The 14,052-nt window shown below is 32.7% G+C and overlaps 1 protein-coding gene and 1 long non-coding RNA gene across 3 annotated transcripts; both read left to right on the top strand.

Moving 5' to 3' along the window:
* The first annotated feature begins 578 nt into the window (after positions 1 to 578).
* Positions 579 to 2,587, top strand: LOC125249154 (olfactory receptor 51I2-like). The gene is made up of 2 exons (XM_048161372.1): positions 579 to 650; positions 872 to 2,587. The coding sequence occupies exon 2, from the start codon at positions 902 to 904 to the stop codon at positions 1,817 to 1,819; it is 918 nt and encodes a 305-aa protein (XP_048017329.1). The 5' UTR covers positions 579 to 650; positions 872 to 901; the 3' UTR covers positions 1,820 to 2,587.
* Positions 2,588 to 9,001: 6,414 nt separating this feature from the next.
* LOC125249744 lies at positions 9,002 to 12,893 on the top strand. 2 transcript variants are annotated; one of them, XR_007180623.1, is made up of 4 exons: positions 9,002 to 9,425; positions 10,022 to 10,271; positions 10,675 to 10,802; positions 11,876 to 12,893. It is a non-coding gene; the product is annotated as an uncharacterized LOC125249744 (long non-coding RNA). The 2 variants fall into 2 exon arrangements; XR_007180624.1 differs by having other exon boundaries at positions 9,009 to 9,425; positions 10,130 to 10,271; positions 11,876 to 12,807.
* Positions 12,894 to 14,052: the final 1,159 nt, after the last annotated feature.

Below are 14,052 nucleotides of genomic sequence, written 5' to 3' on the forward strand. Positions count from 1 at the left end.
CACCCACTTAGTCACATTCAATTGTTGAAGAAAAAAAAGAATACATGAAGCTATAATAAGTTTTGGTAACACTTTATAATCTGCATGCTATGAAGCATTAGTAAATAGTGCTTGCTTATAAATCGAGAACAAAGCATGTATAGCTGTATTTATAGATGGCTTACTAATGTGTGTTAATGCTTTATAAATGATGAATTGATTATTTACTAATGCTTAACTAATGCTTCATAGCGTGAGTTATCAAGTGTTACCAAAGGTTTTTTTTTTTTTTTAAGCTGAAGCTCAGTTATTTCTTTTGATATATTACATGTTCAGATATCCATACAACAACATATTTTGAGGGCAATGAAAGTTTTGTGAAAATGATCAAAAATGCTGGTTCTAATCATTTGCAGTGGAAAGTTTGGAAAGCACTAAATGCTGAATTATGCTCAGTTTATGTTTTACATATATGCTATTTATGTTTCTAGTGAAATCAAACATCAGAGGACTTTGCAGCACTTATGCCACAACAGGCCTCCTGAGTCATGTTAGATACTATAAAAACACTAGCACACACTGGTGACTCCACAGTCTCACTAAATCAGAACACAAATAGAGCTCATTACCTGAAGATGCGATGATGGTCATTTCAGAGTATATAACAGAGGGTATTTCTAATAATATTTGTAAAGTAGAAAAAAAAAAAGAATTATTACTGTGCTAACCATTCATTTAATTTAATAATTATTATATTACTAATCTAACTTAAGACTTGACATTTAAGTTCACATTAAATGGTAAAAAAAGACACTGTGGCTAAATATTCTAAGCTGATTGTTTATTTTTTATTTATGTGTAAAAAACAAACTTTGTTTGCTCTATTTTTCAGGTTAATGAAAGTATTCCTTGTGAAAGGAAAATGGAGAATGGAACATACTTTTATTTCATGTTGTTTGAAAATCTTGGGAGCATAAAATATGCTTGTTTCACTTTGGGGTTTATTTTTTACTGTGCTGTCATTTACTTTAATGTCATTATTATTCTTGTAATATTTCTGGAAAAGACATTGCACCAGCCCATGTACATTCTGATTTCATGCTTGTCCATCAACTCTGTATATGGTACAGCAGGCTTTTTCCCAAGGTTACTGACAGACCTGCTCTATGATACACATAAAATCTCCTTTGAAGCATGTCTCATACAGAGTTTTGTCATTTACTCATATGCAGCTTTTGAGCTTACAATATTAATGCTAATGGCATTTGATAGGTTTGTTGCAATCAGCAAACCTCTGCATTACAACAACATAATTACCACACGGTTACTAACTTTTTTAATAGTTATAGCATGGCTTTATCCAATCACTTTTGTTGGTATTGGTTGTCTTTTGACTGGCAGGCTGACAATCTGTGGTAACAAATTGTTAAGGGTGTACTGCCACAACTATGAAATTGTCAGACTCTCATGTGTAAACAATACTGTTAATAATATTTATGGCCTGATTGTAACGATCACAAACATTTTTATCCCTTTGAGTTTTATAATATATACCTATGTCAGAATTATTATCATTTGTCAAAGAAGCACACGAGAGTTCAGGAGCAAAGCATATCAAACTTGTATTCCACACATAGTGATCCTTTTAAATTTCTCAGTTGCTCTTTTTTGTGAGCTCACTTTGAGTCGATTTGTGAATGGGGAACTTCCTATAGCGCTGACTGTTGTCATTTCACTTGAATTTATTGTTGTACCACCCATTGTAAACCCTATTGTTTATGGTCTAAACTTTCCTGATATCCGCAAAAAAATTAGACATCTTACAAAAGCTTCCAAATAGGCTGCTTTGTTTCTGTTGTAATAGTGTTAGAAAGATATTTAAAAATGTAAAGATATTTGTTCAATTACGCAATCACTCACCTTTTAGTTTTTAAAGGTATATGCACTAAATGTGATAGTTTTCATCTCTCTGAATTCTATACCGGTTTTCGTTAAATTATCTCCTCAGTAAATATTTTTTTGTGAAAAACTGTATAAGGATTTTGGAAACACAATCACAGATTAACTTTTTAATTGAAAGAATGAAGGGGCCATCCATATCTTATCAGCTCAGATTAATAACTGTAGAATATAAGCTTCTATGAAATCTTTTAAAAATGATATAAATTATATTAGTGTCAGTAATTCTTTACAATTGTGTTATCTATTTAGAAATAAAAATAAAATAAAGAAAAAAACTATTTTTAACTGGTGTGTGTATATATATATATATAAAATGTTAGTGTTAAGAAAATAGAAAATGTGGTAATTACCTCATTTTATCTTGTAACACATTATTTGAAAATTGTTTTTTATTGTCATGTTATTATGCACTATTTAAAAAAAAATATTTATCTCCAATTAAAACAAATTAGATATTTCATTAAAATGCTTATTTCCTGGTTTTGAAAGGTGCAAATTTTAACAATCTGTGTTAAATTAAAACCTATATTTCATGAGACATGAAATATATGTAGGCAAGTTGTGTTTCCAATATGCATTGTGTATAATGTTTGAGCTTTAGGTTTGCCTCTTTTTCTTCATTTGTTTATGGTTTTACATAATAAAGATCATCAATAATCTACTAAATCTAAGACTGCTTTCTGGAATTCTTCTATACTCATTGCAAGCTGGTTTGAAAATAACAGTGCTATTATTCTAGCATGGAATCACTTTTATTATTATTATTATTATTATTTATATTGACAATAGATATAACTACACCAAATGTCATGATTGTTAATTATTTGATATAAGGCATGTAGACAACTATTGTTTGAACCTCTCAAAACTAATTCCTAAATCTTTCTTTTAAAATAAAATAACATTCAGTCCGACAATATTATGGTTCACATGCAAAAAAAAAAAAAAAAAAAAAAAAGGCTGCAGGTAATCATAGCGTGCTGATATACAGCCATATCGCAGGGATACGAGTGTGATATTGCATTTATACAACAGTTAGACAGCACGAGTGTGTAAATAAATAAGAACAACAACAGAGTATTTTAAAACCCTCTTTTGTGCAGCACTACTTCACTACTTCCTTCTGCCACGGATTCAAATCTCAAGTTGACAGTTTGACCAAGCCTCCATTACTAATTCTAAAACGTCACTTCAGATCTAGTAACGAAGGAACGTTGAGTCCCTCCATTGAAACTCATTGAATTTTGTACAGTATTAGAGAGAGAGAGAGAGAGATCGCCTGAGAGAGTAGGCTATTACCTGTGTCTGATATATTGCATAACATTCATTATATATATTTCTATCTATCTATCTATCTATATATATATATATATATATATATATATATATATATATATATATATATATATATATATATCCTTTAATAAACATGTCTTTCTAATAATTAGAAAGACATGTAGCCGTGTGATATGGCTGTATATCAGCATCAGCACGCTGTGATTACCTACGGAGGATATATATATATATCCTTTAGTAAACGTCTTTCTAATAATAATAATTATTCTAACAATAATATATATGTTCAATTGATGAAACTTGGACAAACAAACTACATGCACATTCCTCAGGGTTGCTGCACAATTTTAAAAGTAACATTTAAAGCTGCAACTTTTTTTTTTTTTTAAATTTACAAAAATTATATAATGAGAATATACAACATGAATCCATTTTCCAAACCAAGTTTTTGTCTTATAATAAGTGTTTATATTCGGACTATTTCAGACCGGACTGGTAGGACTCGCTGCAGAGTATCACAGTAACTGCGTGACTCGCCATAGACATACACAGAGAAAAGTAGCTCCGGTTAGAATGTTCCTCTGCAAGACGCGTGCAGTTCTGTTTATTAACCACTAGAGGGCCAAAAATCGTGGACAGCAGCTTTGAGGCTTTTTAAGGCCCTTTTAAGACCTGAAGAAATAAATATTAATATTATACATTAAGGGTGTGCAATATTGATAAAAAAAATGATATAAAAAAACAAATGTTAACAATAATTAGATGATATTATGCTGAGTGTGTTTTTGTGCTGGTACCATGGTTGATTTAGGCCTGTTGTGGACAGCTGACTAAAGAAGAGAGGTTGTTGTCTGCACCTTGTGGCTCGAGTTCTGCTACTGAGAAGCACGGTGATCTTGGGGCTCACAGATAGAGCTAGTAGGCGTTGCCCTTTCTCTTGCTCTTTCTACTGACTCCAAGGGCATAGACGTTGGAACAGGGGGGTGGGCGGGGCGAAATAGCATTGACTGTCAATGCTATTTCAATATAGGGCTCTATATGTTCGTTCAGTGGCTTGATATTACCGGTATGAATTTTCAAGGGTCAAAAATGTTGTGAAAATAAAACAGCTCGCCCTCGTTCATTTCAGGGGTTCTATTTAATTACCATTTGTGCATTTCATTCATTGCGCCTTGCCTATATTTTGTTAATTTAACAGAAATTGGTTTTTAATTTTATGCATTTCTAAGTAATTAATTTATAGATTGATTGTAGTTGTGAGTGGTTCTGTAAAAATAAAAATGAATACTGTAAATGCAAACATTTGTTTTTGAATTTATGTGCTAAGTGCGTTTTTATAAATAATTTCTTAGTTATTGTACATGGAAAATCTATATTTTAAAAGTAAGTAACTGTAGATGGACAGAGCAGCTTGATAAAATAACTCATAAAAACCTTCAATTTGCAGAGATTAACCTGAAAGTTAGTAATTTTCTATGTAATCTGACATAATTTATCAGTTTTTTCACGGTTTAATAAATTATTATCAACAGTAATATACTGTAATTTAATGAATTTTGACTGTAAAGTCTGTTCTGTATTTTTACAGTTTTTGTATGTAATTTTGTGAAATGGTTATTTGCTGTAATTTAACGGAATCCCTCTGGAAACCCTGCTGCCAGACTTTTTACCGTTTTTTTACAGGATTTGAGTCCCAAATGTCCGCGTAAGAAGCATAACACGTACAGACTCCATGTAGGCCTATGATTCGCTCTTTTGTTGTTCTGTTTTCTTTCAGGATCAAAAATACAACAAATGAAAGCGTTAATCTGTATTTCCAACTGATGAGAACTATGCATATACATTCATAAATCAGTCAATTTTGTATTTTATTATGAGATATTTTATTCTAATGTGATCAGTGACTCAAGCACTGATGGACCAAAGAGCGCGCATTTTGACATTTGCAGTAAAAACTTGAAATATAAATTCTCAGAAAATGCATTTAATACCAATATATTGAAACATCTGTTTATATACTCCATTAATGAAGGAGTCCAGACATTGGAAAAATATCAGTCCACATGCGTTTTATATTTAATATGAGGGAAATAGACATGCATGCATGCGTGACACAAAAAATCTTTAACTTTTAGCTAGCAAAATATTTTTTAGTAATTCTGTCAATTACACTAAGGTTAATACATTGTCTGCTATATATTTGCTTCTTATTTATTAAATACGGGCAATTGATTGATAAAACATTGATCAAAATTAAGATACAATTTATACAAAACGAATATCTTTTTAAAAGAGTTTTCTATAAAACAAAACTTAATGAAGTCGTCAAAATCATGTTTTACCAAAAACAGCGCCGTTGCTAGGAGGGCGCCAGCGCCTCTTCCTTTCAGCGCATATGCCTCGCGAGTGGATGATAGCCCTGAAGACGCCTAGACGCCTAGCGTCTATGATATACCTTTAGTGGTAGTTAAGAGTCTTAAGAGTCTTCGTAGCGCGCTAAGAGACAGTGTTATAGGGGAACGCAGCCCAGGTATGATGCGTTTCATGCGTAATGGAGATTCCAAAGCGCTCTTCTTTAGTCAGAACCATAGAGAGCGATCGCGGATAGGTCTGTCCTATGCACCGAAACTTTTAACAATGCAACAAAATATTTAAAGAGCATCAAGCTATTAAAATCTATATTATGTATACGCACAGATAATATAACAGTAGGCTATATTAGTCAATATTTTTTTATTAGGTTAAGCAGTGATTGGATAAGGTTTTTTTTTTTTTTTTTATAATTTAACATTTTTAATTTAAGGCCCACCCACAATTGGTCTGGCCCATCCAAAACTGGAATCCTGGCGCCGTGCCTGGGCCACACTGAACTGTGCGTAACGCCCACAGACGTGAAGTGAACGAGACAGAGGCTGTCCTGTACTGTCTGAAATGGTTAACTCTGTGGCGATGCATGTAGCAAAACAGATTTAACTAATCATAAAGTCAATCAGGATACATAACACAGCCTACTATAGGCCTACACTAACACTACACTAACACTAACACTACACTAACACTAACACTACACTAACACTACACTAACTTTTTTTTTTTTGGTTGTTTTTTGCACTTTATTTTTCAGTACATGCACTTACAGTGTACTTACCTAAAAAAGTACTGGGTAATATAAGGTAAGTGGAAGTTTACCCAATTATTGTAATTATTATAATAAGTGCATAGTATGTACACGGGAAACAGCACTGTAAAACAAAGTGCTACCATTTTTTATTATTATTTATTTTAGCCAAAACAGGGCAATGCAAGCATTTCGAGGAAATCCCTTATATGGTCAAATGCATCCAGCTATTGCTGTAGTGTTGCTGAATAAAATGCTGACTGAGACATTTGACTGATGAAACTTCAAGACAATAAACACACAATTGTGACATATGGTTTATCTGTGTTCTTCAAGCCATCTTGGGTATCTTCATAAGAATATTGTATATTTATATGCAATGCTAATCGACATAGCCTTTATACAGAATACCATAAAACAGTAAACAGTATACTATAAAAATAGCAGGTTTTATCCAAACCGTAGGACATAAATGCACCATTTTACTGTTTCTACAGATTAAAGTGAACAGCTCATCAAAACAACACAAGTGCTCAGTGTCATTTATGTTACATCCTCTAATATTTTTATCTAGAACAAAACGTGCTTCAATCAAGCCCTTTCTGCTCCATGCACATTACTTCTCTCTCCCATAAAGCACCACATTAAGAGCTGCAGATGACAGTTATTTTAACAATAGTCGAAGAAACACTGTGAGCAGAGCAGTAAAATAGATATCTTTGCTAAAACGGTGCAGAAAATGCAATACAATTATTTTTATCTGTCATACCCATATGGAAAAGTTTTGTTAAAAACATATGTGATTCTTATATGTTCTAACAGAATATTATAAGGGACATATATGCTGCAAAAAACGCATATACAAATTGCATAATATTTATGCATTTTCAATCCTATATGTCATATATGTCCAACATATAACTAAAGTCTTACAGATTTTCATGATGTAAAAACAGGTAAATAATACAAATTTAATAGGCCTATGAATGTCCACCATATCTCTTAAGATGTGTATTAAACATAGTGCATCAGTATAAGGCTGTACTTTACTCATGCCCTTGCTCTTATCTTGTCCTAAGTGGAGTCCTACACCTGTCAATCACAGTCATATAATGTATAATCATAGACTTTCAATCTTAGATGAAACACATATAAACTACACGCAAGCACATATATTAATTACAAAATTAACATTTTAATTACAAAACTAATTAATTAAATTAACATTTTAGCGTGGGATGACACTTGGTGACTTTAGTCGCATTAGCTATGTGAACACAAAAATCATGGACATGATTCAGATATGTTAAAAGGCCAGGAGAAAAAGTCACACTTGGCTCCTTTGTGGTTAAAAATGACCGCCATAGGAAATAAATGTGAAATACGAAAACACACAAAAACTCTGAGAATCTTTTGGTGGTACAAACTACAAATCAACCACTGTGCAGAAAAAGTGCACAGCAATGAAGGGGTCACGCTCTAAAATATCAAGAGCAAAACAGACACATTACACTAGTGTGACTATAAAACAGAGCAAGTTTTTGCAAATGTGAAATATCAAGAAAATCAAGAATTCAGCCACTATGCAGGAAAAAACAGCAAGGAAGAAGTTTACAAGCACAAATGAACTAGTGTGGCTGTAACAATTATGGTAACACTGAGCCAAAAGACTCAAAAAAGAGGTTGAAATCAGGGGCCGTATTCACAAAACATCTTAAAAGTATCTAAACATCTAAAAGTAGCTCCTAACTTGCCGATTTAGGAGAAACTATTAAAAATAATGGGCGTGTCAGTCCTAATTTTAGGAGTCCTAAATTTTTGCTCTAAGAGTATTTCACAAAGCATTTTAGCGCTAAAACTAGTTTCTAAGTCTGTGAAACATTAGCAGTAGTCAAGAGGACTCCTGAGTCACTAAGACCAAATCACAAACAGTCCTAATCCACCCAAAGACACTGAACACCATTGAGGCAATAGCCTTGGGTGCTGAACCTTTTCTTTATAAATGCAATACATTTTGATTTATAGATTTGAATCTACGATGAGACGCAAAAAAAAAAAAAAAAACCTTTAACAAATAAATAAATATTGTCTGATTATCTGTGGCAGTGGTTTTCATGATGAGTTCACACTTACAAATGATTGAATAGAGTAAAAAAAATATATATATAATATAATATAATTTGTCACTTGAATTCTGCATTCCTTTGAGATGAAGACATCCAAGAGGTGGACAATTAACTGTATATACTAGTTTAATTAGTGACACTTAGCCTACATTTTAAAACCTTTATGGCAACAATATGGCAACATTTTATTTTGACTATGGCAACATTTTTATTAAAAAATATTTATTTGAATAATGCAACATTTGTATTTTAAAACCTTTATTTTAATGTGGAAACATGACCTCATTCTACAATATTTTTATGATTAAATCGCGGACTCCTCCCCCATCAGCCAATCACTGTGTGTTTACTCCATAGCAACGAGGTCAGCCCCGCCCTTACTCTTAGCTTAAGACTTCTGTCTATTCCTTAGTAAAAGTTTGTCTCAGTAGCTTTGTGAATAGGTTTTAAGAGAAAACTCTTAGCTAAGAACTTTCACTGCTATTTAGGAGAACTCTTAGTGTTAAGATAAAATGTTTTGTGAATACGCCCCCTGATCTGCTTCTGCCTGGCCCAGATTAATTGATGTAAACCGGGTAACCTATGCTACCAGTAAAGAGAAAAAAGTTAAGAAAAGGAAAAAAAAAATCTAGAAGAAAAAGAGATTCATCCAATCACTGATCGTGCTGCAGTGAGAGACACCCCTTAGAGCCAATAGTAGCGGCGCATTCATAAGTCCCGCCCACTGGTCGCGCCGGCGCTGCTTTCAGCGTGAGCAGATGAGAGAGAGAGTCAGAGCAGATCAGCACAGACAGTTTCTCTTGAAAATCCACTGATCTAACTGGAAATGTGATTGAGTGCACTAAAAGTGGAGCTTTTGAAGTCGATGCGTCAGCCTGAAGTGTTGTCGCCGGAGACAGAGAAGAGAGAGAGAGACGGAGCGGATCCCAGCGTGTTGAAGCACTGTGAGTAATCTTCCTTGTGTGAATAAAGATATTATTCTATTTTGCTTTAGTGAGTGAAATTTCAGATATTAATCCGAATATAATGTAAATAACATGTCGAAGTATCTAAAATGATTAATTCTGAGTCGTTTTGAGTACGGTAGGCCGCGTGCACACAGCGCGAGCTGAACTGATTAGCACATGGGCTAAAGCTAACACGAGTAAACGTGATAATTGTGTCATGAAATGAGATAAAGAGTGATATATGAGTGTCAGTGTGTTTAATAACTGCCTGTTAATGTTTAATTTGATTGTGTCAATTTGAGATATTCATATGATTTATGGTAATGTCTGAATCAAAATAATATATGGTTTGCTAAATAATGACTAAAGGGCGTTTACTGTACATTCAGTTAATCATTAATTACTAGCTTATTTTTGTTTGTTTTTGCATGAATGTTGTTCCTTCAAATGTTTAATAAATCTTAAATAATGGCTAATATGCCCTTACTAGCCTGTATGTTAAGTTAATCATTAATTACTAGTGTGTATGTGCGTAACATGCATAATTGTGGACCCTTAAAAAACGTATTAACATCTGCCTCCCTCCCCTTCAGGTACAGACATTTTATATTCATCTGTTTACATTTATTGAGGTAAGAAGACAAATTTCTAAGAAAATGAATGCGTATTATTTCCATCTCTTGTTTCTTGTTTCTTGACAGACTGAAAGGAAAAGGACAGTGATTCCCAAACCACAGAGAAATTAATGTCTGTTGATGAGTATCAAGCACAACCTCGACAGAGACTCAGAAGAGGCTGAAATAATGGAGGAAAACGGAAAAATTGAGAAATGACAACAAAAAAGTAAGAAAAATGCATGTATTAGTTATTTTATTGTTTGGTGAATCAGCAGCCAGCTATCAAACTGTTTGGTGGTTTATTTTAGTAGTTTTTTTTCTGTCTTTACACTTAAAATTTTTAAATTATTGTAGAACTGCTATTGTTTCAATATTATTATTCAACTTGCTATGTAAAGTTAAGACAAAGAACTTAATAATTATTGGTAATTAATTACATTATCAAGTATATGACAAGAAACCTGAAAGTTTTCCAACCTCTAACATCTGGCATGATGGCTTTGTAAAACGCATCATTAACATTAAATTCATCAGCTTAGATGACCATATGCACACATAGGAGGCAGTCGGTTGGTAAATAGGTTTAAGAGATTGCTTTATCTTTTATTTTGCTATATTTTTGTTGCTAGAGCTACCAAATCTGATAAATGAAGTGAAGATGGCCCTGAAGTCTCTGTTTGTCAGCATCAGTCACGTAACTTGGAAGATGGGACAGGATTTGCCACAGAGTAATTACAGAGCCCTTCCAGCAGAACAGGTAGTGTACTAGTTTATCTAGTCAATGAAGTGCTGAAACCCTGTAGTTGTTGTTGTTATATTCAAAGTGATCCAGATGGAGTTAAGTTTAGGTTAAATGATTAGTTCAGTTTGAAATGAAAATTAGCCCAAGTTTTACTCACCCTCAAGCTGTCCTAGGTGTATATGACTTTCTTCTTTCTGATGAACACAATTTGAGAAATATTAATAAATATTCTGACGCATCCAAGCTTTATAATGGCAGTGAATGGGATCAATGAGTATAAGGCTGAAGAAAGTGCCTCCATCCATCATAAACATACTCCACACGGCTCCGGTGGTTAATAAAGGCCTTCTGAAGCGAAGCGATGCATTTGTGTAAGAAAAATATATTTAACAAGTTATGAAGTACAATATTTAGCTTCCGCCAGACCACAATCCATATTCAAGTTACGAAAGTGTAAATTGTGATCATGTCAGTTACACTTTTTCCGTAAGTTTAATAGGGAAGGTGTAGGATGTAGCGTAAGCTTTGTGAACTGCAAGAGTTTTACACTTTCTTTGTACGTTGAATACGGAAGGCAGAAGCTAGATATTTTACTTCATAACTTGTTTAAATATGGATATTTCTTTTACACAAATGCATCGCTTCACTTCAGAAGGCCTTTATTAAACCCTGGAGTTGTGTGGAGTATGTTTATGATGGATGGATGTGGATGGAGACACTTTCTTCAGCTCATACTCGTTGATCCTGCTCACTGCCATAATAAAGCTTTGATGTGTCAGGATATTTAATAATATTTCTCAGATTATGTTCATCAGAAAGAAGAAAGTCATATACACCTAGGATGGCTTGAGGGTGAGTAAAGCTTGGGATAATTTTAATTTCAAAGTGAAATAATCTTTTAAGTGTCTTGCTCAGTGCCACAATAGTGGCAATTCCTGTCAAACTCACAACTTTCTGGTTCCATTTGGAAGTCCAGATTCCCAAACATGCTACTGTTGATTTGTCTAACTTGATATGTAGTCATGGACTGTGGGCCACTTTGCTTCCTAACAATAGCAATGTTTGCCTTTTATTTGTTTGTCTCACAGGAGCAACGTTGCAGAAAGTGTCCTCATGTGGTGCCTGCCAGCATTGGTACAGCAAATAATGCCAAACTTACTGAAATTAGAGGGAAGAAAACACAAAAATATCTGAAAACCTTAATGGTGTTTGATGATTGATAGCCATGACAGTGTGTTCAAGGTATTTTGTTGTTGTTGTTGGGGTGTGTGTGTGTTGTCTTCACAAAGTTCAGTTTGATATCAAGTTGTAATTTTAAATTACTCTTGTGGAGTATAATTTGATTGTGTCCCTTTGATTGTGTTGAAATATTTCTGATGCAAATTTGTGCAAGTAATTGACTGAAATCATATATGATTTGTATATGCAGAGATATTGTAATATTTAATGGAATCATGTAAGACAATTATATGTAGAGATATGAGGAATTGGGTGGAAACATATAAAATCTGTATAAAATTCATATGAGCAAATGATGCAAAATTTAAATGAATCCTATATGACTTGCATATGATCCAATCAAGAATTTTAAATGATTTGTATAGGAAATTTACTGACATTCATACACATTTTCTACTAAAATCATATACTATTACATACTGTTGTCATGTAAAACTCATATAAAAATTTACAATATTCATATATGACCTAAAAATCCCATATAAGTTGTATGTGTGCTTTTTAGTATGAAAGTGGCCATAATCGGTCTGATTTTGTATATGACATGTATTGGACTTACATGAAACACATAAGGAAATGCTGGCTGATTTGAGTAAGGAAGATATATGGTTGCTGTATATGAAACATACAGATTTTTTTCATATGGGTACAGATAACTCATTAACATTTAACTAAACCAGGTTTGTGACAAGTTAACGTGTGGCTCCTTTAGACGTTTTGTTCTTCCCTATACATTTGACATTATTAATCATTATTAATCAGCATATTAAGAACATTTCATAATAAACAATGTTAGGCTATAATTTGAAAAATTATTTAGAGATGGCAAGGAAAGACAAAATACTTTGAAATTACTAGTTACTAGTTTTGTGCTAATGGTGAGAGTTTTGATTATTAGATTTTTTACATTGTTTGTTTTTAGTAGTTACTTTACTTTATAGCAAAAAATATAAAAATGGTTCATACTTTTCTTAAGACGTAAACCCTGCACCCCTAGTATGTTTCTCAGTTTTTTTTTTTTGTTTTTTTTGTTAAGTATTGGTAAAAATTCTTAGACATAACTACTTTGGCTCTTGGGGCCCAATATTGTCATCTTAAATGTCATCTTTTTTTACAAAGTAGCTACTGCGGCTGCCCTGATGGAAATATAGCCTAACTGTTCCAAAAAGTATTGTTTGGACCTCAGCTGAGAAGGAATTGAATACCCCTGCTATAAAATATAATTTGGTAACACTTTCTATGAAGACCATGCTTATAATGATTTATAGCCACATTTATACTTCTTTATAAGTAAGTATTACTGTTCTATAAGTATATTTATAAAGACTCATTAAGATTTAGTTATAGATACATTTATATTATTTTTATAATTACTTATAAGCCATGCATTTGCTTTTTCAATGTGCATGCTCATGAGCCATTATACACAGATTTATAAATGATCACAAAATAGTTCCAGTTGCTGTATCAACTAGTTATTATGTCTTTAATGGCTAAAGTTTGCATTAGAGGTAATGAATGGTAATTTTGATTTGTAAAAACTATATCTCCTCAGCCAATTCCATGGTATTGCATATAGCAGTTTGGAATTACACTTTAAAAATAGTGTTGCAGTGTATTGCTAGTATGTAACATAAAAAAGATGCTTTTTTTCAACTGTTTGTATTAATGATTTCAGGGTTTTATTAGTTACATTTACAAGTAAGCTTAAAATGTAAAATGAGCACATATTCGTTATTTCTTAACATTTGATTTAGGAAAATTGCATCCTATGTTTTCACTTTACCTAAAGCCAACAATGATGCATTTATAGAGATTAGTGACTATTATTACTCACATAAGTATTTATAAGAACACAGCACAGCTGTTAATAACAATATATTCACTAATTTGACAAATAAATCTGAATGAAAAGTAATGTTAACAATAATACAAAATTATAGCAATGTAAGCTACATCTTTATAAATACATTCATGGAACCATACGACAGTGTATGAATTATGCATTGAAAAGCAAAATGCGTGA

The sequence above is a fragment of the Megalobrama amblycephala genome, linkage group LG16, assembly GCF_018812025.1.
Source record: "Megalobrama amblycephala isolate DHTTF-2021 linkage group LG16, ASM1881202v1, whole genome shotgun sequence".
NCBI lineage: Eukaryota > Metazoa > Chordata > Actinopteri > Cypriniformes > Xenocyprididae > Megalobrama > Megalobrama amblycephala.

Excerpts from the sequence above, each read along its gene's own strand:
- LOC125249154 (XM_048161372.1), top strand. The coding sequence starts at position 902 with ATGGAGAATGGAACATACTTTTATTTCATGTTGTTTGAAAATCTTGGG.